Genomic DNA, 26442 nt, shown 5'->3' on the forward strand with positions numbered 1-26442 from the left:
AACAACTTTAGATAAATATTTTATTTTATCTTAAATCTTCAATGTAACATAGCATATATTTTTTTGCAATATAAATACAGTTATTACTATGTAGAGGCAAGTTCTATAAGACGAGACCTAGAAAAATTATAACTTATTACAATGTGAAATTTATTTTTATTTGTAATTGGATTAAGTTAGGATCAAAATTTTTTATGACTACATGAAGGTTATTCCTATATAGAATATCACTATAGAGAGGTTTTACTGTACACACACACACACACACACAGAGAGCGAAATTAATTGTGTCAATACCAATTCTAATTGAATTGACTATAATTGGCCTGACCCCCATCAGAATGGGCGCGGGCATAAGGGTCTTTATGACATAATCAATAATTCACTTCATTTTCAATTAGGCCTTGCTCTAGCTTCTTTAGGGGAGCGTCAGGGCTGACAGAACTAGAACTAGGGTTTTGTCACTATTTTAAAAGCCAGACCGGACCGACCGGTCAATCGGTTGGACCGTGAACCGGTCACGTGTCTGGTTCGAGTCAACATTAAATCCACTATTACGGAATAAACCGCTTTAACCCGTAATGGACCGCGTGAACAGTGTTAGACCGCCGATCCAATCGGACTGCAGGAAAAACCAGTCCAACTGAAAAATGAAAAAAAACCTTAATTTCTCCCTTTCTCCCTTTGCGCTGCGCAGTTTCTTCTTCCTTAGTTCCTCTACTTGCAAAAAACTCTGAAAAATATAAAAAATCAAAACTCAATCTTGCTGAAATCGAAACCATCCCTTGCTGAAATCGCAACCATTCGATGCTAAAATCGATCGCAACTCCAGTCTCTGAAATCACGACGACGCGTTCCTCCCTCGTCGGAAATCGATGACGCATTCCTCCTTCATCGGAAATCAATGCATGAAGGCTGATTGGCATGCATGTCTTGACAATCCAATGTGATTCAAGGTGAGTTGTAATCTTCGGGACCTTTGCTGTGAAATCTGAAATGTTTCATTGTTCATAGAGATTTTAGACCTAATAACATCCTTCTCACCCATGACTTCAGACCAAAGGTCAGTTCCATATTTTCTCTTTAATTTTGATTAATTGAAAATTTCTAAGAAATACACTGAATACGTATACCAACATTGATTATTATGTATCATCACTCTCAGAAACAGGTGGGAAATTTCGGTTTGGCAAGGTTACTGGCAGATGGACAGTTGGTAGAAGAGTCACGTGTCGTAGGCGCATTTGGGTATGAAAATTCTCTTAGTCTTGCTGATATAGCTCTAGGGCTTATTTAATTTGAGATATGATACAATTCTTTGGTTTTTGAACATAAATGAAGAAATAGACCTTAAGCAAAACATTTTTGGTTGAGAATTTTCAGCAATCATTTACTTGATGATTTACTATTGAATATATATGACCTTTTTATTTACGTATTTAGTTCCAGAATATACCCATTTTGGACTCATAATAGAGAAAGCTGATGTATATGCCTTCGAAATCATTTTGTTGGAGCTGTTTTTGAATAATACATGATTTATGGTCATCATGCCAACATTGTCGAATTAATTTATTTCAATACGGATGATACAGGGGCAACCATTACATTGAATCATTACTGTATGGTTAAGGATTTGGGTTCGTATGTAGTAACTAATCAATAATTTAGAGAATGTTGTTTCATCAACTTATGTGTATGTAATTGGTTTTACAATTTTTATAACTTAAGCGTCATTGGTATTTAGATTATGCAAATGCAACAAAGAGGAGAGGTGGAGACTGGAGAGTAAAGAACAACTCTTGTAGTAGCATGTGAACCCTATATAAATGTAAAACATGATGTGTGATGACGTCATTGGTCCAACCGGTTAGACCGGTTGAACTGTGACCCGACTAGCAGAGCGGGTTGCCCTCCGGTCTGGTTTTTAAAATAATGGGTTTCATGTAAAGGTGAAGAGTCTTCACATTCCAGCCGGAACACGTCCCTCTTGGGGATCTGGTCGAAAGAAAAGACCGGCCGACGCCCACCCGACTAGAGGGACTAAGAAATTAATAGAGTACAAAACTTATCTTCAAGCTTTACCTTATTCTGTTGAGAAATTCTATGGCTTGGGCGCGGGCATAAGGGTCTTTATGACACAATTAATAATTCACTTCATTTTCAATTAGGCCTTGTCTAGCTTCTTCAAGGGAGCGTCAAGGCTGACAGAATTGGAACTTGGGTTTCGTGTGAAGGTGAAGAGTCTTCACACTCCAGTTGGAACCCTCATGGGGATCTGGTTGAAAGGAAAGACTGGTAGGCGCCCACCCGACTAGAGGGACTAAGAAATTAATACAGTACAAAACTTATCTTCAAGCTTTACCTTAGTTTGTTAAGAAATTATATGGCTATATATATAAAGTAATCTTACAAATTAAAATCCAATATTAAAACCGGACATAGGCAACAACCTATCAAGCGACAACCTTCAACAAATTTAATTGCACCGTAAGAATTACCAAAATACCCTTTATCCCAAAATGACAAAAATTGCCCCTACTCCAAATCTTCTTTGATTTGTCTTTTAAGTGTGTGACCGATAGACTCCTTATCATATCGACAGTGGGTAATATCGCAATTGACACTCAATCATTTGTTTCATACACACAGACCCAAATTGGCCTTTAGCCAGACATCAAGGTCACCAGATAGATTCAGATTTAGCGTATCAACTACCTGTCAATGGTATGGTTACTGTGTAATTAAATCCTTTATCATCCATTATCTTATCAAGGTTTGAAGTACATAAACAATGTCAACTTCAAATATGCTACATTGATATGTTCGTATTCGGTAATTCAAACTAACGACTTAACGAAACTTGAGCACCAACTCAATTCCATTTTTGCCACAATTTTGCGGTCTTTGTCATTACTGAATTACTTAGCGAGATAATTCTCTTGTAATCAAGAGTGTTGAATCTTGTGTCGATCCACCATAGCCATAATGTACTTCTTAATGCAGTCACTCACTTATGTACTGATAACCCTAAATAGGACTACGCTAGGCTAGTGTCAAACTACACTGATATTTACACACGGCGCTCTGGTGATCTCAAATATGAGGATCATATACACCACCATCCGTTAGAGGATGTATTTCATAGACATTGGGGTTACCATCTATATGGAATTCTGTGGTTAGTCATGTCTAGTGAACTTGCCAATTGCAAGCGCCCATGCTTAGCATCAAGTTGTCACCAAACAACTTTAATATGCAAGATCTATTACTATCTTTCGATAGGGTAGTTCAACACTATGATAGTCTTACCATATTATCTATGCCCTTACTACAGGATAATACTAGGGCTATGGATGAATTCTAGAATGGCCATCTAATGTAATCATAAGGTTCTTACAATCAAGATTTAAAGCACTTGATACCCTTGTCACGATTCTACCATTCTAAGGACATATAATATAACATATCCGAAATACGATTTACATGATATAGTTCAGATATAATATAGTCAAATTGCCTTTTATTAATATTAACATGTTTTACAAGTAGTCAAATGCTACAATTTGATTGACTCTAGGGCACCTACCCTAACAAACTGTGTCAGAACTGAACAGTCACTAACGGTGTTACTTTAAGGGTGGAAAACTGGAATTTATGAAACCAATGGTGAGAACTTACCATTTCACTAAGCCTTGAGTGGGAAAATGTCATGTGTTCTATTCCCACGTAACAATTTAAGGGGGGAAAAAAAAAAAATTAAGAGTTTTGATACAGTAGCAATCATGATTATAACATGAGCAATGCTAGTTTTACAAAGACATATACAAATGGGGCATATAAAGACAATCCCCACCTTTGATTTTCATGATTTCTCTCTCTCTCTCTCTTTCTCTTTTTCCGTTTTTTCTTTGTTTTTTTTCTTCTGGATGATATCACTTTGGAGCCCTCTTTGTATGGGTCTTTGTAAGGATATCATTTTCTTATAACATTATATCAATAGCAATAATTCAATTATGATTAAAGATCTTATCATTCTAATATTATACATTTAGTAAATAATAAATTCTCTCATTAGCGTTTTTCTATTATAAAAAAACACTATCAATTATATTTTTAAGTTGAATAATTCAATACAAAATAATGTTCAACAAAATACACGTTCAAATTTGTCACTACAAAATATTAAAATGAAACAAAATAATTTATTATTTTTTAATATTTAGGGATTTGGTCCCCACGGATCCTCATCCCCGTATGTTTCTCGTTTTGACCAATTTGAGGATAGGAACAAAAATGGGGATAAAGTTCCCTTTTCGGGATGGGGATCCTTGCCCCTACGTACCCATCCCAATTGTCATCTCTATTTATTTGGATTGATATAGAACCAATAATCACCTCCCTCTGTTTTAATATACAAAAAAATTGAATAATGATAAAAAGCTAGAAAAAAACAATGAACAAGGGCATCTATATACACTAACATTACTACGTCGGATATACAAGAAGGATGCAAAAGAGTCTTTGTTTTTCTATATTTAAGGATTGACTTATCTTATTTAAACTAAACTTTTATTTCTTTATTTTATTAGTATTAGAATGGAGTAATATTCTATATTATATTTGTGAAAGAGACAAAATCACTTTGCCCCCATACTCTCAAAAGGCTGCCCATACCCTCCATAGTTTCTAAAATTCATCAACTAAGGACCAAAACAGTAAAAACCACTGGCAGAGCTAAGAATCCAAGTGAGGAAGGGCGAATTTTAAAAAAATGATATAAGTGACATTTTCAACATAACGATAAATATTAAAAATTTAATAATTAGTAATATTTTTTTACTCAATATAATTACAATTGTTTCAACGTGTTTTAATGTTTTAAAAAGGGAGAACGACAATTTCCCACCCAAGGTTTGGTGAAACAACACTTTCCCACCCGTGAAGTTTTGAAACGACACTTTCCCACCCAACGTTATGTTCCGTTAGCAAAATCTGTTACTATTTGATTGTAAAGACAAAAATACCCTTTATTGTTTGATTTAATAATTTTTTTATTATATGTCATGTTAACAAAATCAATTACCAATATACCCACTCTTAAATACGAAATTATTAATATGCCCTTAACTATATATGAAAATATAAATTACCAATTTGTCCCTCCATTTTTTTATTAAAAATAATGTTTTAAATCAATGAAGTTACAATTAGATTTTTAAAAATTTGAAACCTTTAAAATTACCAATTTATCCATGTAGTTGATGCAACGCATTTATATTTAAATTTTGTCAATTTAAATCCAAATAAAACTAAGTATCAACATTACTACATTCTTAAATAAGAATCCAGATTGTAAAATTACAGTGCATATGTATAAGTAATTTTGTCAATTCAAACCCAATAAAAATACGGAATTCAATACAAAGAAAGAAGCTTTTCCAGTTTCTCATTCATTTCTCAAAATCCAAAAAAATTTGCTTTCACCCTCCCTCTTTCTAAATCCTTGAAGCTTGATTTTCCTTTGCTTTCTAGATCTTCAAAGCCTTCTTCACAATCCTTTGCTCTTCCACCAAGAAAGCTCGAATTTGATGTATTGTTTTCAGTTGAAGTTACCATCTTCAGTGCCTTTGCAACTGCCTTAGGAGGCTATTCTCCATTTAATTTAGCGTCAACGAATTGTTTCACCTTATCTTCACTGAGTTTTGGAGTTGCCTAAAACAATCCATAATTGCATAAAAATCAGCTTGAATGAAGCTTACACATATGTGAATTTGTTATCTATCAGTATAGAGAATAACAAAATAGAAAAAATATGTATGTTCCAAAACAAGTTAGTGGTAAAAAAGAACAAAGATGAAGTTCATACCCATGTCACAAGGCTCTATTGCTCACGCGACAGAGTATGATCAACAAGCTTCCACCCATTTAAGAGTTCCAGCAGGACAATTCCAAAGCTATAAACATCACTCTTTGCACTCATCTGTCATATCATAGTATATCTGCAATCCAAAATCAAATATTGAGGCCGAAGTATTTATAAGTGCTTCAGGGAAAAAAAAACAAACACAAAAAGGAGACATAATTTTCCATACCAAGGTTTCAAGTGTACTAGTCAATCTGACATTCTTTTCCTATTTGTTTCATCACTTTTAACTTCACTTCTCCAGGAGGGGTTTTGACATAGTTTCTCGATTAACTATAAGCAAAACCAAGCACTATTAAGTCATATGAAAAGATACTATGACACGCCAAACGTAGCATAATATGAAAAATGTTCCTGCATGTACCATCTCTATCTTGATAACATGTTTGAAGAGAAGCTCTATGATAATATGAATGTATATCTAAAAAAATGAGATATCTACAAATTACGAAGTCATAAATCTTTGATTACCATGGGATTTACTCTAGAATTAGGTTGCAAATACAAAATCTTTCTCATATTTTTTTCTCAAAAATATTCCTGATTGCCACTAGTTCTAGAATTTCTAAGGACCTTGGGAAGGCAAATATCACACTAGCTTTTCATTTGCAATGATGGTAAGTCTGGCCACTATTAACTTAGAAAATAGCTGAATGAATTTATTTGCAACTAAAACATTTTGTTCTTATATCACATGTTCAACCTACAGCGTTAAATTTTTTACACAAATTTTTAGGACTATCTTTTAAAAGCAAAATGAGGGCAAAGATAGATCTAGGAATAAAGTTTAGGTGGAGGGAGAAGTTGGGGTTGGAGATTAAGGAAATCAAGTGTTTAGATACAACTTTAAATTTGACCAAGGATTTGATAGGGAAGCAAACAAATATTTCAATTAGAAGGTCATAATTGTAGGTGATTTTTTCGGCTGCTGATGATGATGATGATAATTGGTATTGGTGAGAAGAAGAGGAGGCTATAGATTTAGTAGAGTCAGCTATGGCTTTGTTTGTGGAAAGCATGATTGAGCATATGGTGGGAAAACTACAATATATCTAGTGCGGTAATTAATCGAACACTTAGAATGCAGAAACAATAGTAAGAAATCCAAATAAGAGTCAATGATCAACAAATGAGGAGATAATAAAAACACAGAGGGACAGAAATAAACAACACAATGAAAACACAAAGTAATGTGATTTAGAGGAAAATATACGTAAATCCGTAGGTAGTGATAATCCTCATTGTAGTTCTACAATTTCAAAGAAACCCTAGATTTTTCTCCACACAATCTCTTCTCTTGCCACTCACCAACCGTAAGCCGCCACTCGCCAACCCTAAGTCGCTAATCGCTGAGAACAAGGAGAAAAAGAAAATGACTTTTCGTTAGTCGGCAACCCTAAGTCGGCAGTCGCCAACCCTAAGTCGCTAGTGCTTAAGTTACTGAGAATAGGGAGGGTTACAGACTACAGAGAACAAGGAGAAAAGGCTTCTCCCTTCTTTTTTTCTAAGTACTTTAGTGGGACACGTGGCAACCATTCAGGCGAAGTTTCCATTTTTAAATTTTGATTTTTGGGGCTTCATGTAAATAAACCATCTTACCCTTCTTCAAAACAGATTTGCCTAACGGAACATAACGGTGGGTGGGAAAGTGTCGTTTTGAAACTTCATGGGTGGGAAAGTGTCATTGTGCCAAACCTTGGGTGGGAAACTGTGTTTTAAAAACCATCATTGTCAACATTTAATTTCAGAGTGAAAGCACCGTGAGACTAGGTTGAGTTTAATAAAAACTTTTAGGAAATAAAAAGTTACATTAAGATGGGTTATATTTGATGAGTTTAATATATATTTTTGTTTTGTATATGGGCTTTATATTTGATGTGGATTAATTATTTGAATAACATTAATATGATAATCCTTAAATAATTAAAAACCCATTAATTTTATAACTCGTATAATCAGAAAAAATGAACTTATTTTTTATATATTTATATTAATACTTATTTAAGAAACTTATTTTATATACTTTTATATTAAAAAATTCTTGTTTTTATTATTAAACGTCAAATAAAAAATTATAAACTTTACATGATTATTATAATTTGTACGTCAATCTTCATTCAATAATTATTCTTATTATTCAATCCATCCTAATTAAAAAAAGAAGAAGAAGAAATTTCTTCTTATAATTCAAAAAAGAATTCTTAATTCTTATACAACAAGACAATTCTTAATTATTTCTCTTATCAGAATGTCTTAATATTTTCTTTAATTAGGACATTGAATTTGAGACGTTAGATTTTTTGAAGGATTGAGATTCATTCGAATTAAAACTAATTACCATACAAGATTCATAAGATAGTGAAAATGAAAGAGATAAGGTAGAGAAAAGTACAATTATAATATCAAATATATTTAATTAGAAGAGAAATATTATATATATATTACTTCGACCACTTTCACTCATCTTCCTTAAATGGTTTTAAAGCTTTGAATACAATTGTTTCTTTCATCTTTCCTAAAATATAATTTCTCTTTCCCTAATTAAAAAAAAAAAAAAAAAAAATCCTCTTTTTGGCTTATTTATTAATTAGTTTGCATGATTGAGATGCTTTTTTTCCTTTATATAGCTCTATTTCAAAAAGAAAAAAAGAAAAAAAGAAATTTCTAGCCCTCTCGAAAATAAATTCCTGGTTTTGCCACTGTCAACATTGTTAAACAAGTCAAATAAAAGAAATAATACTAACTTTAAAAAACCTAGGGTAAACTAAATTAAAAACCATTTAAAATAGAATTCCTTAGATAATAAGTAATTTATATTTATCAAGTTTAGAAAAAGATATTTGCTTTACAATTTCTTTACATGCAATGACTTGAATTAAATTTATACAACATGGGTCTTATTTATTTACAATCTAACTACGTTGTTTATTTTGTTTTTGGACATGATTATTGGTTTGGATAATTTAAAAAATATAGAGACTATTTTGGGTGTAATTATAATTTTATAAAACTTATGGGGTTTTGAATCATAGATGGCACTGGCCCTGGTAACGACGTTGAAGCTGTCGTTAATTATTTACAAGCCATGGGCTATAGACATTACGCCTTCCGTAACTTGAAAGAGTAATACTACACGTATAACATTTTTATACAACATTATGTAACAAAATATCATTCGTTGATTTTAAATTAAAATTGAACTTTTACCCAATCATCTTTAGTTACATAATATTGTATATGTAGTGTTATTCAACTTGAAAAACTTAACTTTAAATTTCATAACTATGGAAACTACCAAGAACACCCCTTGCCATTAGATTTTGCTATTAAAACTCATTTATCTATGGTTAAATTAGTCTTTTCACCTACAAATATTTTTAAATTAAAGAATAAGAAAAAAAAAAAAAAAAACTCGGATATAAAAAAGGAAATTCAAGCTGACAATAAAAAAGTGTAAAAGGAAATTTGAAAAAAAAAAGAAAAAGAAAAAAGTTTTGCAGCTGGAGATTGAAGATCACAACTGGATATAAAAAAGAAATAAATGTTTATAAACATGTATATAACGGTAATGCTATTTGTACAAATTCTTATACAAAGAGAGTTTGTACAAACTTACGTGACACGTCACAAAGCATGTCATATGGCATTGTGACCCATTTAACTTAATGTTACATTAATGTTATATGGGCTCTCATATCACGTGGCACTCACATGATGTGCAATGTGAATTTGTACAAACTCTCTTTGTACAAAGAGTTTGTACAAATAACATTATCCTGTATATAAATAGTAAGTTATGATTATGGGTAATGTTATTTGTACAAACTCACGTGACACATCACAAAGTATGCTATGTGGCATTGGGACCCATTTAATTTAATGTTACATTAATGTTATATGGGCCCTCATGTCACGTGGCACTCACATAATGTGCCATGTGAGTTTGTATAAATTCTCTTTGTACAAAGAGTTTGTACAAATAACATTATCCTATGATTATATACATGTTAATGATATGAATCAATTTTTTTACATTTAACTCCACTACAAAGGGTTACTTTATCAACTTCTTCATAATCATAGATAATGAAATATTAAGGGCATTCACTATTTTTGAAAAATATCATATTATTATATATGTATAATCCGAGTTTTAATATTAATACTTTTTCTGGGGATAAATGATAATTTCGGGGTATACATATTTTAAAATCTTGGGCGCATTTTTTATTTGATTATCTCAGCGGTTGAATTAGTGTAGACGACATATTCCCACCCGAGGTTTGGCAAAGTCCTAAGTTGGTATTCTTGGTTGCATTTATTCTAAATTCTTACCTTTAAAGTGACAGAAAATTGTTTAATGTAACGGTAAATAGGTAAATTGGTCATTTTGCAGAGGCGACGCACGTTAGCTGATCGTCGCCTCTAATAGTGCTTTGGCGCACGTTAGCAAACATCGCCCTCGGTGTTTTTTGCCCTTTTTTGACGATTCTTCCACCCAAAATCACCCTTGTCACCACCATTCAAACTCTCATCCTCCTCTCTACCAAACCTTACCCTTCACAACCCCTTATCACTTACTTATTGTCGGCTATGGTAGCCGCGTCATGCGACTGTTTTTTGCTGGTTTCGACCGTTTTGAGTGGCGACAACCCCAACCATCACCATCGTTTGACTCCTTGCATCCCCCTTACAAAACCCCTAACCTTCCCGGCCATGACAGTTCACAATTTGCCGTCCACCACTTCACTAAAAATCGCAATGAACACGAACCTCTGGATTGATGAACAGTGATTAAATAGTTGGTGGGGACATAGGAGTTTTGTAGAATTAGAGACGCTAGTTGCAGCGGTGGTGTCCAATTGGATTTTTGCTACCAAAATCGACTAGAATTTAGTGAAGAACAACGAAATCCTAAACCTAACGGTGCCGACGATTAGAGGGGCCAATGAGTCGAGAACCAAAAGGGTTTTGGATGACGGACTATGGGGAAGGTGATGGAGGTGACCAGGGGTTTAATGCCATCGGAAACAACCCAGATCAAGCAAAACAGAGAGGGTGTGTAGTTGTCGAGGGTGTTATTGAAGTAATTTGAAAATAAAATGGCTAACTTATAATTCTACTAATTTAGGGGTAAATTTTTTTTATTAATTTATTTGTTAAGGGCGTTATGTTAGTAGCACTCTACGAACCTAAAAATTGCTAACCATCATACTTTTAACTTTTAAGGGTGGGAATGTAGAATAAATACAGGGTCATTTGCGTTTACTCGTTGAATTATAATAATATAATAACCTAATTACTAGTGAAACTGAATGCTCATAGTGAACAAAGCATCAAACTTAGCGTGGTTTGAACTCTAGAGAAGTTGTGGGAAGGATGGCAGAATCCGAGAAGTCGAAAGACCTCCAACAAACCCTCCAGCCCTTCTACGATAGAGCCTCTCAAGCGGAGGTTTGAACTTCACTTCATTAACTTCTTTTTCTCAAGATTTTATGTTTTTTGTTTTTTTGTAATAAAGAGGATTAAGATTCTTTATTAAAATTTTAGTTCATTATTGTTAAATAGGAGATTAAATAATCATGTTGATGGGTTCTGTTGGAAAATGCATGAAAGCCACCATTTTTAATAAGAAGCTCGTTAACTGGGTTTAAGAACCTAAGGCTGGTACTGAATCTGCTCTACCTTATCTCACCATTCGTTTCGAGTTTTTGATTTTGCTTTCTTTAATATGTGGTTACTAGTTTTTAATTTATCTTATTTAAGTTTTGGATATTTTGGTCCCACATGAAATTAACTTAACTTGAATCATGCCTTGTGTTTAGAGCAAATTTACACAAACTTATCTTTACTGGTTTGAAAATTGATCGATTCGTTTTTATTTTCCCTAATTTTGTAATACAGAGGATTTTTTTTTAATGAAATTTGTTTTTAGATATTTGAAAATAAAGAGTTTCATAAATTTTAGAAGGATGAGTTCAAGTTAAACTTCCTATAGCTCTCCTCTAATCTGAACGTTTAATCTTAGTTCAAGGAATTGGGGTGTGATTATTGCCATTGTTTGACGAAAATAATTAATTATATGTTTTGTTTTTGTTTTAATTTTTGTTCGATCAAAACTGTGAACTAACAATTTAAAATGATGCATCCTTATGCTGAAAAATATGCATTTGATTCCTGAAATTCATGTTCACGATCTTTTGGCTTATGGGGNAAAAAATTACCAGCCGATGTTCCATGTTTGCATGCTTGATAATGGCTTCAAGAAAGCCAGGAGAAATTTCAGTATGTACAAGTTGATATGCTGCTCGAGAACCATCTATATCCTCATTCTGCTCCTTGAATCGAGCAGCAAATAGGTGAATCTCTGGCACTCTCTGTTGAAATTGTGGTAATAAACAAATAACTCTCATAAGTAAATCAAAGAAGCAACAGAAATCTGTTAATCATTATTCCGAAAATATTGCATTGGAATCTTTTATGGGGTTCTTCTCAAGAGTATACTTCAATTGTCAATGCTCAGCACAAGCAGCCCAAACACAGATAACTTAAAATAAAAGAACAAAACTATCTGTATTTGAAGTATATGATGCCCTAAGAGCCAACTAATAATTGATCACTTCACATTACCTAAAACAAAGAAAAAGATATAAAATATACAGTGCACTTTTTTAATTCACTATGCCCACGCTAATCAACAGAACGAGTGAAACTAAAGAATAGAGAAAAATCACAGAATCCACATTGGCAAATTGCTGCTTTCTCATTCCCTGTATCCACCAATCCTCTTCCTCTGGCTGCTGCTAGCATTTCCTAATTCAGATTCCATATTTCCAACAGAAATATCACCTGATGTTATGAACTACATTTTAACCATTTCTTATACTAAGAATCAACACTCCCTGCCCATTTCAAATATTTTGGGGAAAAAAATGATAATTTTCAGTTTCATAATTGAATGAAACTATTTTTTTTAGGTTTTGTTTTCAATCAGATTAAACCATTGATTCCCACTAAATCACTTTTCTCTAAAACGATATGCACGAAATTACAAATAGGGATTCAAACCACTATTTCACTTCAAACCAACAATTCACAGTAATACTCATCAAATATGTTCTAACATATATCTGCGGCTTGATTACTTATCTTAATTTTCCGAAAGGGCTCTCAAGCAAATGTCTTTATCAATGTGAACAAGCAAACATGTATTCATGGCAATGCAAAAAAAAAAAATCATTTGTCCAAAAGTCAGTCCAGGTTAACCCATTAACATTTTTTCTTTAAGCAACAGTGAACTCAATAAATTGACAAAAACCAAAATCTTAAGATGCAATGTCTGAAACAACCTTTCTGACAATTTGCTCCCAAAAGTTCCCGTTACTACCAAATCAGTTCTCAATTCGATTTCCATGCAAAAGAATTAGAAGAGCAGATTCAAGTAACAAGATTGCTCAACTACTCAATGGCTCAAAATCAACATTTTACTTAAAACTGCAAGTAAATCGCCTCCTGCAGTCATGCAGAAATGTTTTGAGAAAACAAATACAGATTCATATCTAATACCTTGACAAAGACTTGAGTTGCACGAGCAAGTGCATTATCTGCAAGATCCATACTTCCACTGGCTTCCATGCACAACACATACCGTATCCAGTATTCAGGATAATTTGCACATGCTACTAAACATCTTTCATATAACTTGACCACCTAACCACACAGAGAAACATCACTGGTTAAAAAGTAACATAATCTATCACAAAAAGAACCAAAGAGGTAATGTAAAGCACAAAAGAGATATGCATAAGAAATACTCCATTAGTAGAATAGAGAGGCCCCTCATATACGAAAGGAGGGACCCTCCTTGCCTGACAGATAGATGGTTAGGAAGACAAGAACACACCTGCATGCATAACATGGGAACTTTAAAAAGAATAAAATTTACTATACAACACATTACGAACCTAAAATGTCCACGGACAAATGAGGGTTTGAAGTACTTAGCCTTAAAGTAACCAAATCGAAGGCCCATGCTTTAGTCTCAGTTCAAATTCCCGTTTAAAAAGTTGCTTCACCCAACGATTTAGCCAATAAAGCATATGATGCAGCAGATATTACTTAACTGTAAGTCAACTTATAATCAAGAGGACAACTAAAAACTACAAACCACAGATTCTCAAAGATGGACTGCTAACAAACCAAATACCTTGTTGAAGTCTCCTTCTCTTTCTATAAAATCCAGATAGTTATGCCAGTTTTCAAGCTCAGCAATACTTAGTGGCTTGACATGAAAATAGGGTCTCCTGATAGCTGTTTCAAAACCAATGATCTTGGAATCGAACTCTTTAGCTTTCTTATAAATCTCTTCTCTGACTGCGATATACTTCTCCAACTCCTCTGCTTCTGTTAAGCCAGCATTTACAGGTTTAGAAGATTGCTCAGCTGCTTCAGGTTGGTCCTCTTCCTCATTTGCTTTTACTTCATCAGTGGCCTCAGAAATTGCTTCAGCATGAGTAGCAGCGGTTGTTTCCTCAGCAGTCCTCAACTCTGACAAAGGTCGACTTCCAGCAAACTCCTTGAAACTGTAAATTGCACCACTAAATTCATTAAATGGGTATAATACATCTATATAATAATATTCGATCTAAATAGCAACAGTCAACACATGTCAAAGCAAAAAAATAAAAAATACAAGAGATGTTCAAACATAACTGCAAATTCCAAATAAATACACAGCATTTCTGTCCATATGGTATAGCAAAATGATAGCCTATTCTTTATGCACTATAGCATAGCATAGCATCCCATGAAATCACATTGTCAAAACAACTGGAGGGAATTTAACAGTTCCCCCCTTCCAGCATAATCAAATCTTCTTTACCAGCTTATAAAAAATTAAAAAAGGCCTCATACAGCAACATAAAACAAAGCAGGGAACTAGATATATCACACAATCCACTTTAACAACAATTGGTAAGAATTTCCATGAAAAAGTTATACTTCCTAACAGTTTTATAATCATATTCTTACAAGAAACATACTCAACCATATGCCAAAGATATATGACAAAAGAGTCCAGTAAACCCCAAACCATAAATTAAAGAAAAGCATGCCACACCAAGACATTCATAATAAACTTCATAATCACAAAACCATTCGCTCAACTCATACATTCTGAAGCTGCTTGCCCATGCTTTGGACGAACACTGATTAGGAGAATGCACACACACATACATGCCAAAAGCAGTCAATTACAAAAACAAAGATCAAATTCCAAAACCATCTACAGCACAACACACAATTTCAACATGCTCTTCATCTTGAAAGAATGGAAAATATTGAAAAGACCTATCCACTATAAATATAACAACTACTCAATACATAACACAAACAGATAATTGGTTACACATAATAACAAGAAATTACCTGCTGAAATGCCGATCTAATTGTTGATTTGGATTTTCAAACATCCTAGTGTAAATCATTGCAACACGGCTCCAGTCCTGCTGCATGTATTCATATTCAATGTATTTCTCCCAAAGGGGGAAAGAAAGGTAATCTGTTCCAACATAAGCCAACCCCCGTTCAAAAAGCCTGAAACACCATCAGCATTAAGAACGTTGTTATGACATATATATATAAATCAATTCAGTTGACGCAAACATCCAGAAAAATGGAGCAGCTGCACTAATGTTGAAGGAGAACAATTCACTCTAACAGCATATGACACATCCAAACGCTGCATTTACCTTCCTGATAAAAATCATATTATGTCCGAAATGAAGCAGTGAAAGAGGCCATCTTAGCCCTTAACTGGATGAGATCTTCCCAGCGGCATTTTGCAAAATGATGCACCCCGGAGTGTCAAAGTTGAAGACAACCATAATTTAAAAATAACTACTTGACTACAACACAGGCCTTCAGGAAGTAGAAGAGAAAGGTACGAAGAGGCCAAAAAAAGTTTTAATATCATAAATAACAACATGACTATGACAAAGGCCTCATATTCAAAAATTTGCAACAAAAGAATGAAAGAAATCATTTTTAAAGTGCATTCCCATCAAAACTTTCCGCCAGTGTAATTGCTGTTGCAGGAATACTGAAATGATGTTAGAAACAACAAAATATATCGCCAGATCCTTGTGACCGAAAAATTCATGCAGTCACCATCTCCCAATGCAGTTAAACAATGACAATGTACAAATAAACAACCATTACCTTCGGATAGTGTCTGGATCTCCGTATGTGTTTATAGCAAATATGCAGTAATGCAACCAAATGTCAACTGAATATGTCACCCCTTGAACAGCTCGTTCATAAACCTCTACAACTTTGTCCATGGAGCCCACGCGTGCCTCATGATCAGCATACTTCTTCCAATAACCATAACACAAAGGAAATTCAGCCAAAAAAGCATCATAAACTCTTCGTATCTTCAGTATATTGTCCTGCACAAAACACATTGATATTAGTTCACACCAAACAGCTATTTAAGTTGCATTACATGCATATAAAACAACCAACCAGTGGATTTGTTGCAGAGAGTAGTTCATTGTTCTACTATTCTTCACTATTAAACAGGATATGCATTGGGATATGAACAGACCCAAAATAATCCTTTACTATGAAACTGATTATCCCAGGATATTGTCAGACCTTGGTACAGGCATAGTTAGGAAGTTGATATTTAACCTTCATTCTAAGTAACAGACAGACCTAATCCGTAGTAAGTAGAGTCATAAGGACTTCCTAGGTCCAACTGAAACTAGAAATTTGAAAATCAGCTAAAAAAGAAATAAACATATACTTGAAAGGAAATAAAAAAAAAGTGGCTGAGATTGCCTACTCCAAATAAATGCATCACGTGCCAAAAAGGTACCTAATTCTCTACTTTCAAGGTTAGCAATTCAACACACACAACAGACATGAAAAGATAAATTGACTATCTTTGAGATTGCATTGTCTTACAAAACAGCCTATGTAATCTTCTCTTGCAATAAACTAAAAACATACACAACCAACAACCCTAGCTATTTATATCAATCCTTAAACAAAAATACCTCTGCCAACTTCTCTGTCTCTTCAAGTAAAGCGGTCCATGCGTTAAAGTCAGCAGAATTAGCCTTCACAATGCTCCATAATCGATCTTCTTCACCTGACATTGCTGACACCACAGATAAAAGTGGCAAAATTAATGAATGAAATCTTAATTTTAGAAGAAAATAAAAACAAATATCTTATCTACAGAAAATTTGTCAATTAACATTCCAGTTCCCACTAAATATGAATTATAAAGTTTCTAATGTAGAGACACATATATTATTGGTAACCACAATATCAGTGGCCTGTAGATGATATTATTAGATGAATCCCTGTTGCCAACAATACTTATTTCAAGTTCAAAAGGCAGCTATAATAAATCTCAAACAAGCAAAAACAAGAAAATTGAAGCAAAAAAAAAACCATTACATCTAGATATTGGCCCATAAAAATGAAACCCAAGATGTGTAACAAATAACAGCATAAATCAAAAATTGAAGGGGAAAATATCAAATTGAATCAGGAAGAAAATTTCTTGAAATCAATACAAAGTGTTGGGTAACAACATTCCAGCCAAAGGCCACAAGTGTGTCTGTGGCTTCAAATTAGAAACATTCAAAAACTGAGCTTAACTGTAGTATAAGAAAGACATACATGAACCATCCATGACCTCTTGCCCGCTGGCAGCTCCACTTCCAATACCCAAAGAACTTCCATTTTCAATTGAAGTTACATTTCCGGCTTCACTAACATTGCCATTTAAAGAACTATAACCAGAAGCTTGTGATGGAGCCACAGATGCATTTTCCAAACCTGTAACATTATCACTAGCAGCAGCGGCCCCGGCAGCTTGAACCTGTTGCATGACAGAATTCGGATCCATATTATAAGCATTCCCATCACCTAAACCAGAACCAGCAGCAGGTACAATATAAGTTCCATCAACCGGAGCACCAGAAGCAGCATAATCTCCAGCAGCCCCAGACGTAAAAGCACCAGCATCAGGAGCAGAATTTGTGCTGGCATCAGCATAGCTAGTGTTAGTGTAGCCTGCAGATGAATAGCCCATGACTGCAGATGTTTCAGCAACTAATGTTTCACTGTCTCCCATACTTGATGAGCAGACTTTCAGTTCACTCTGAGGCTGCAAGATTAGAAGAAAATTCAAATCACAACCAAATCCCAGTTCATGATATTGATTTATATGGTTCATGTTATCACTTCAATCTGTCTTTGGTATGATTGCTAAACAAAACAATATTCAGTAAAGACATACCAAAAAATGACCCCGACCTTATTTCTCTTCGGATGAATTTTAACCCAATCTTCCACCGACACCATCACTTCAATATACACGTTACTCCAGAAAATGTTCTGCTATTTAATCCAATCACTTATAAATGCCTATTTGATTATCAAACCAGCCATAAGTCTCCTCTAACAAACAGTTAGTCCAAATTAGTACTCAGAATTACAATTTTACTCTCTTTCATTTATAATTCTAGCCGATAATTCACTTTCTATTAGTATCAAAGAAACACATTTAATTTGCAAACTAGAGCAAACCCTAGACACTTAAAACTAGCACAAGACTCTAAAATAATAGCTTGGAACTTAAAAACATACATTTTAAGCAAAGAAAAGAAACGAAAAACCCTAATCCGACGGTCTCCGCGTTCTTAAACCCTAATTAAAAGCAATTAAGAACGTAAGTGTAAGCAACGTAAGCCATAAGAAGAAAGCAATGGTTGTGAACTTACCAGAAGCGGAGAGACGGCGCCGTTTCTGGAGAGTTCAGGATTTGGTTTCTGAATTGAAAGGTTGTTCGTAGTTTTTGAGTCTTGCTTTCCTGGTGGGGGCAAAAAAATTGCAAATAAAGAGAGAGCTTAGGGCTTAGAATTTGGTACGCGCGTGCCTTTTATAAGTGAATGGATGTGTGAATTTGATGGCGCTTTTGTTTTATGATGGATTTGATATGGGCCCTGGGATTGAAAGAGCTGGTGATCGGATAACTCACTTGGGTGAGTCACGTGGAGTACTTTTTTCTTTGCCACGTCGGGTCTTATTCGAAAATTGAAACTAGGATTTACCGATTTAGCGTTGGTTGGCGTGGCATTTGACGCCTGACAAGCGCTCACTTCTCGACTGGAACTTGAAAGTGGGCCTGTGAATATTGGTATAAACCTTGGGCCTGGGCCCGTTTTATTTGAGTCATATCCAAACTTTTTCAAAGCCCGTATTAAATTATACTTTATTAAATAAAATTAAATACACACATTATTAAATACAAGCAATAGTACAAGTACATTCAAATCTTACAAATTTTTTCTCACAATCCTGACATATTAGCTCGTAATTGGTTCTTGATAAATTTTTTCTATGTGACCAATTGCGAACTATCACATCGGAATTGTAAGAAAAAGTTTGTAAAATTATGTTGTAAGTTAATCTTTAATGTTTCAATAATAAATCAAACAATATTATTATTAGTCGTGACAGTAAATACTGGAAAAAAAATGTGCTTAGGCTAAAATATATGAAATTATGAATGAATCCAAAATCAATATCACACAATGTTGTTTCTAAATAAAAAGATTCACTTTTGATATGATTTTGTAACAGATGACCTTCGATTTTTCAAATCTACTACTAGTTTTAAAGATTTACTTTTGTGTAAAGCAAGAGCCTAAGTTCGATTCCTGAGAACCTTCTCTTGTTGCATTCGCAGAACCTTTGGCTGGCACTTAATGCTCAGTATTGAACTTTTTTAAAACTTTGGAAGAGCTTATTTCGATCAGTTGTGCCCAAAAATAATATCAGACCGAAACTGGCAGTTGAATTTGAAGATAGAGGCTATACAAAGCTTAATTATCAAATGCCTTCTTACGAATGTCTCACTTCTGTGGTTCATCAATTCAAGAATGCAAGATAAATGAAAAACAAAAGAAAATTTGCATACTCATCTCCTAGAAGAAATATGATACGTAAAATGTAAACAACAAAACAAGAATAAGGCGCATAACAGTTATTATAATTGAGACCATTTAGCATTTTAAAAAAAAAGAACAAAAACAAATCCGGCATAATATATCATGACAGTATATTTAAAGCCCAGTTGAACTTGATTTAATTTCCTTCTTTAAACTTGCTTTCCGCCTTGGAACTACTGGCTTTGCAGATTTGCTTTGTGTAAGGCCGCTGTTGTTACCAAATGCATCCCTGGAGCCTTTTCTTGCAACCAGAGGACTTCTAGCCGTGAAGCCTTTAATGGGGCTAGAGACGGCTGCAGTTTGGGTAGGCACTTTCGCATCATGATGAAGCTTTTTCAGAGAGGAAGATCTTTCATTATCGAACTTGTTGATATTTCCGATCATCCCATCATTATCTGACAACAAAATTAAAGAACCCTCTATCAACTTTTGCACCATGGAAGCGACTTGATTCAAATACAAGATTTTACACTATACCAGGACTGGATAGGACTGCGCGAGGGCGTGTGACTGAGCTAGCTCTGGCATTCAAGAGTTTGGTATCCTTGTTGATTTGTCTATTGCTCTTTGCTGCTGTCCCATAAATAGTTGTTAAATTGTTGAGCATTTGTGTTACTACATTTATCTACATGAAAGACGAACAAAGCAAAAGATTAATAGAAGAACAACCTTTGGATGGGGTAACCGATTGTGCTTTTACAATTGGGGCATTCACCTTTGTGATTTTGGCAACTGAAGGAGAAGAATTGCTCTTGTTTTCCTCTGGTACAAAAGTATTTATATAAGATAACTGGGGATTAAACTTCCATAACATGATAAAAATTTGTTAATGCAGTGAAAGAAATCCGAATTGTGGAATGCATACCATCAGAAGAGTGATGATCTTGTAAAGACAGAGATTCAATAACCTTTATGAACAGAAATGATCCTCTGTCATCTTGTTCTTGCTCTTGTTCTTGTTGCCTCACCTTCACCTGTGGATACACTTCAAAATCCAAAATAACAAATGGATAATCCAAGTAAGAAATTATTAGACAAGGAAAGCTACATGAATAAGCTATATATTTGCATTAAATGTGAACCTACTATCTGTATGTATATCGTGTGCTTTAAACTCCGAAAACAACAATTAGATTGAGAATAATATAATTGAAACAAGCAAATCCTGATGAGAAGATATTCCAATAAATAACAGCAAGGCATTTATAAGAAAATATGATCACGTATGGAACATATGATTTTGAATTAAAGAAACAAAAGGAGGAAAGAAGCAGACAAAGCTATGTCAGATCTTATCTCACTTTAACGTTGAGTTTTGCAATTCAAATGGGTTTGGTTCTTGAGAATGCGTATTCTTGAGGAATAGTGAAAGTCAGAGAGAACAAGCAACGGCCACTGCTGACACCCTCTGAAAAGTTGTATTTCAATTTGGGTATTTCGTAAACCCCCATAGTTCTGCCAATACTAGATTCCACCCGCTATTATGGAAAATAAAGGATAACCCCCATTGGTTAATTTTGACTATCAACTTTAACAGATAATTAGGTATTATTGGGTCTGTTTGGTTTGTTATTTTGGATAGGATTTTGAAAATAATATTAGATAGTTGAATAGAATGATTATTACGAGGTAAAATTTAAAAATTAACAAAAAACCCCTTAGGTTTGTTAATTTACTAAACACCCCCATATATAAAAAATTTGTAAAATGACAAAAACACCCCCACCCATCCACAATGTCAGATTCCGTCCACCACCGCCAGAATCTAGTTGGAATCTGCCGTTATGACGCAGACCGATCAGATCTGGCTGGCGTTGCGTCGATTTGGCCTTTTTCGGCCAAATGGTCGTCAACGGCCGCAAAAGGCCAGATCTGGCCGAAAAATGCTAGATCGATAAATTACTGGCCAGTTCCTGTTGTTTGTAGGCTATCGTGACATATTCTGACTACCACTGATGGTGGTTACCAGAATCTGGCAACTATGGGTGGGTATGGGTGTTTTTGTTCATTTTTAAACTTTTTTTCTAGGGGTATTTATGAAATTAATAAACTTAAGGGGTCTAAAAATAATTAAAAAAATATAATAGTATTTCCTAAATAATTAAACAAACAAATATTTTGAGAATAGTGTATAAAATAATGAACCAAATGTACCCATCGCTATTCTTTCGTTCTTAAAGGATAATTTTGACTTTTTCTATCTATAAAAACCCTTCATTTTTTTCTCCAATTTCTTTGTACTTCTTTTTATCTTCTCTTTCCATCTCATTTCTTCAACGTCTCTTGTCTCTCTTATCTTTCTTCTTCTTCTCTCCCTTCTCTTCTTTCCTTTCTTCTCCCTCTTTTTCCTCCTCCTCCCCTTCTCTACACCATGTGACGACCATTTGGCGGCTAGATTTGTTTGGCATAAAAGGAATGACTATGGTGTAACATGGTGAATCAATAAAAGAGTTTATGGAGAAAGTTTTGTATGTATTGAATCAAATTAAATTAAATTAATAAAATAATTATTGCCAAATGTCTTAATATCATGCAAGGGTATTCTTGGTATTTTATACTTATACAGAGTTAGAATAGTCTCTAAAAAAACATTACTAAAGGGATATAATTGTCATTTCCTAGCCTTGACACATTTTTTAACAGAAATGTCACACGGCTCGTAAAAAATGGGGGTTACCTTCCTATTTTTAAAATTGGCAAAATTTTGGGGGTTCACTGAAACCTTTCGCTTTCTTGTCTTGAAAACCAAGAAGTAAATATTCTCTGCCTGACAAATTGCCTGTAAAGTTTCCATGGCCGTGGGACAACTCTACTGATTTTAAATCATGATGTATTATTATTATTATTTTGTTTTTATCAAGGTGTTCGAGCATGTTTACGTATACCTCAACTAGTCCCTCAAAGTCCTGAAATTAACGGCCAATTAAACCTCCAGTGGCTATCCTTTATTAGTATTTGTAGGGATTCAAACTCAAGATCTCTTGTGTAATATACCCAAGAATCTTAAACGAACCGCTAAATTATCTAAAGGTAATTAATCATGATGTATTTCAGAGATGAATAATCATTTATTATTTGAAGATATGTAAAATATAGACATTTCATTTAATAGTTGATTAAAATTTGTTGTTTTGGCCTTTGGGGCCCTAACATGTGTTGAGCATTTTGAGGAATTGAACTACCTTTGAGTGGTCGAGTGGTTCGATAAACACTCTTGGATGAAATTTGTTAGGGCCAAAAATCATCCTTGGCCCAAATAAGAAAATGGGCGTGACGCTGAAGAAGAAGCCAAGCCCAATCCTGATATGACCCTATCGGGTTAGGCCCATTAGGTACAATGTGTAGCCGGCCCAGACCACGTGGGCACGAGCCTCCTAATCCCAGCCCATTTCCCAAGTCCATGGGTGAGTATAGAGCCCATGATCTCCTCAGAATACTTCCCATTCCTGATCACTTTCCTGTTCGAAGTTACTCTCCTAATCAGAATCACCTTCCTATTCGGACACTGGTAAGACAGCTCACCACGGCCCTAATTCTTCTAGGGTTTGCACTAGAGTCATACTAGGACTCCTATTTCTACCAGGATTGGGAGACCAGACAGTGATTATATAAGCAAAGGCCAGCCCTCTCACAAGGGACATCGACATTACACCTTCACACCTAAGCTCTTACTTGAGAGCTTCGCTTCACCGCCGTAGTCACAGTCCCCGACTAGACTTCCGGTAATTTTTCACTCCCTAGCCCTCACTATATTAGCCTTTCAGCCTTGCTGACTTAAGCGCCAGAGTGCCTACGGCAAACACCACCCCGGTGTTTCCCATTCGCTTCACGTGTGTTTCTCTACGTGTGCAGGTACAGCAGATCGCTAGTGGCCTCAACCTCATGGGATCAGACCCCCCTTTCGTATAGGTAGATTTTTACGTCTACAAAATTCAAGAGTTTTTTAGTTCGAGTCCCCCTTGAATGCTAATAAGGGTAGTCATTGGAACTCTAACCTAATCGATAATTTCAGAATCTTGAGAGATTAATTGAAATATGCATCAACGGGCCTGGGCCTAGGCACCCCCATAAAAAAAAAAAAAAAAATTGTCTACTTTATAAATTTATTAATTTTACCGAATTAACTTGAGTAGTGGATACATGGTCAAAGATAATAGAGTATATCAAACTAAGGGTTAGTGATAATAAACACAGCATAATCCAATTTGTATTGGATTAATATTTCCTAAGTTTGCTTGATTGCATGGTTAACAAATGAAACAAGATCCAAAGGAAAATTTGGAGATATAATTTTTAAAATAAATTTATATTATTTGTAAATGAATTCTGCAAGCTAAATTAATTAATCGAATATTGTCATGCGTTATTTATGCGAATTAATTTTAATTTTTATTGATGCATGATTTTGACACCAACTAAACGCACGTGTGAAATGCTGAGCTGGCTCAGAAGACACACACGAATGGGAGTAGTGAAAATGAATAATAGGTGGAGAAACAAAGTTTTAAAGTGGGTCGGATGCGTAAGCAAGCGACTCCTACGTCCACTGATATTGTATTAATATGGGGGTCAGGTCGCGTTCAGCGAGCTGACTTGCAAATGATTATAGAAGAGAGAATAAGCTATTACAGAGAGAATTTAGCTATTACAGAGTGAAAATGAGTCAATCCCACAAACGGGAGAGGAGCTTGTTATTTATAGTGGGATGAATTGGAGTAATGATTACAGAATCCGTAAAAATGGGGCAGATACCGTGCAAATCCTTCTTTGCGTCCCGTTACTCACCCACTTGAGTGATTTCCTCGTTTAGTACAAGGGTTGGACACATGGACGACCTCTAACCTTCCGTCAGTCTAACGCACACCCACTACACTAGCAGGAGCATGCTGCTCACGCCAGCATGCGAGGTGGTAGCATCTGAATGGCTATAGGATCTGCCTAGGCTCTGACCATTTATGCTGACCGGGCTCTGTGTCAGCCCTACTTTTTCAGGCATAATAGAAGTCCCCTAGTTTTTAAGGTTTAAGGATCAAACCTTGGAAACTACATAATTATGCCTTGACTTGATGTGTTTGAAGAGATAATGGTTGACTCGACCTGCTTGCAAAGAGGTCGAGAACACTTCAGATGTTCTTCCGTTGCGTTTTTGCTGCAGGTGCATTTAATGAAATGCCTTCTGTTCTGACAGACGTGCCTTTGCGCAATTAGTGCTAGCCATGCGCATTAAATGTGAGCCATACTGAAACTCAAGTGCTGTCGCTTGAGTTTTTCAACGGAAAAGAACGACGATTTGGTTTCTTGAGGCGTGATGGTCACTCTTCTTTGCTGATTCGCAACACGTGGTCGTGACCAACGGTCAGATGCGTCTTCCACCCAAACGTCGTTTGACTTTGGGAAACCAAAGCGCCTTTTCTCTCACTATAAAACCCAGGTTTACTTCAGGCAATGTCACAATATTCATCTTTTCAGAGAGAGTAAGAGATTTTCGTGAACTCTGATTCTTTGACTTTCAAACCGGTGCACGCTTGATATTCAAAGCAGAAGGATTAATCTTCTCATTTCAGGAGGTAAGGATTATCCCTCTACTACTTTTATTGTTATTTTTGGTAGTCGTCATGCGATGATAGTCCTTCGGCAGTTGACCGGAGATGAAATATTCTCTTTGGGATTGAGCCATTAATGGTGGCTCTAAAAGTATTTTGTTAGGGTTTTTCTACGGTTTAAGGGAGAAAATATTTATTGTTTCCTTCCACGTCATCGTACGGAATAGTGTACAAGGAATGAACGATTCCCTTCTTGTCACTTTTGCAGACCGCAGTAGAATGGACCCCCCAACGACCAGAGCTGAGGAAGGGACCAGTTCAGCTTCGTAGGATGCTCCTACAGGTCCCCCTCAAGACATCATGTCGATGCTTACTGACGAAGAGCTCCAAGGGGTGATAGACCAATACGCTGTCAGTGTGGAGGTCTTCCGAGATAGGACACACACAACTCGGAATCCGCCACGAGGATTGACCGCGATCTCCGAAGACATTTTCAAGGGTAGGGGGTTGATCACTTTCCACCCCTTTGTCAGGTTGGTCCTCGACCATTTCAGGATCGCACCCTTGCACCTTACACCGAACGCGTATATGATAGTCGTGGCCATGTACATCGCGTGTCGCAAAAACGTGCTGGGCGAGCTAACCGCGCTAGAGCTGGGTTGTTCGTATATCCTAAAAAAGAGTAAGGACAAAGATTCCTACTACCTTTCCAAGCGAACCACCATTGGAGGGGGAATACATAGTTACCCAAGCAATGCGAGGGCGTATGAGACAAAGTTCTTTTTCTTTCGTTACAACGGCCTTTGCTATTTCCAAGATCCAAGTAGGTTTTCCTTTTTTTCATCACTTTGCGAACTCTTTTGGTCTTCTCTAACGAGCTCTAATTTTCTTTGCAATTAACAAAACGACCAGTTTAGAGCTCCTCGCAGATCCGGACAGGATT

At 35.3% G+C, this 26442-nt stretch overlaps 2 protein-coding genes across 3 annotated transcripts; both read right to left on the reverse strand.

Annotated features, from left to right (window-relative positions):
* Nucleotides 1–554: 554 nt before the first annotated feature.
* On the reverse strand, nucleotides 555–18864 carry LOC116139508 (pre-mRNA-processing factor 39-like). The gene is made up of 10 exons (XM_031425166.1): nucleotides 18727–18864; nucleotides 17621–18110; nucleotides 16987–17090; nucleotides 16145–16374; nucleotides 15353–15520; nucleotides 14133–14508; nucleotides 13493–13636; nucleotides 12151–12303; nucleotides 5896–5983; nucleotides 555–991 (listed from the first exon to the last, which is right to left on the reverse strand). The coding sequence occupies exons 2-10, from the start codon at nucleotides 18075–18077 to the stop codon at nucleotides 555–557; spliced, it is 2157 nt and encodes a 718-aa protein (XP_031281026.1). The 5' UTR covers nucleotides 18078–18110; nucleotides 18727–18864.
* Nucleotides 18865–20009: 1145 nt separating this feature from the next.
* Nucleotides 20010–21322, reverse strand: LOC116139441. 2 transcript variants are annotated; one of them, XM_031425109.1, is made up of 5 exons: nucleotides 21258–21322; nucleotides 20822–20941; nucleotides 20626–20718; nucleotides 20434–20526; nucleotides 20010–20351 (listed from the first exon to the last, which is right to left on the reverse strand). In XM_031425109.1, coding segments are annotated over exons 1-5 (588 nt in total). In that variant the 5' UTR covers nucleotides 21259–21322; the 3' UTR covers nucleotides 20010–20070. The 2 variants fall into 2 exon arrangements, with proteins under 2 accessions (XP_031280969.1, XP_031280968.1); XM_031425108.1 differs by having other exon boundaries at nucleotides 20434–20529.
* Between the last annotated feature and the right edge of the window lie 5120 nt (nucleotides 21323–26442).

The sequence above is a fragment of the Pistacia vera genome, unplaced genomic scaffold (genome assembly GCF_008641045.1).
Source record: "Pistacia vera cultivar Batoury unplaced genomic scaffold, PisVer_v2 Contig351, whole genome shotgun sequence".
In the NCBI taxonomy this organism is placed as follows: Eukaryota; Viridiplantae; Streptophyta; class Magnoliopsida; order Sapindales; family Anacardiaceae; genus Pistacia; species Pistacia vera.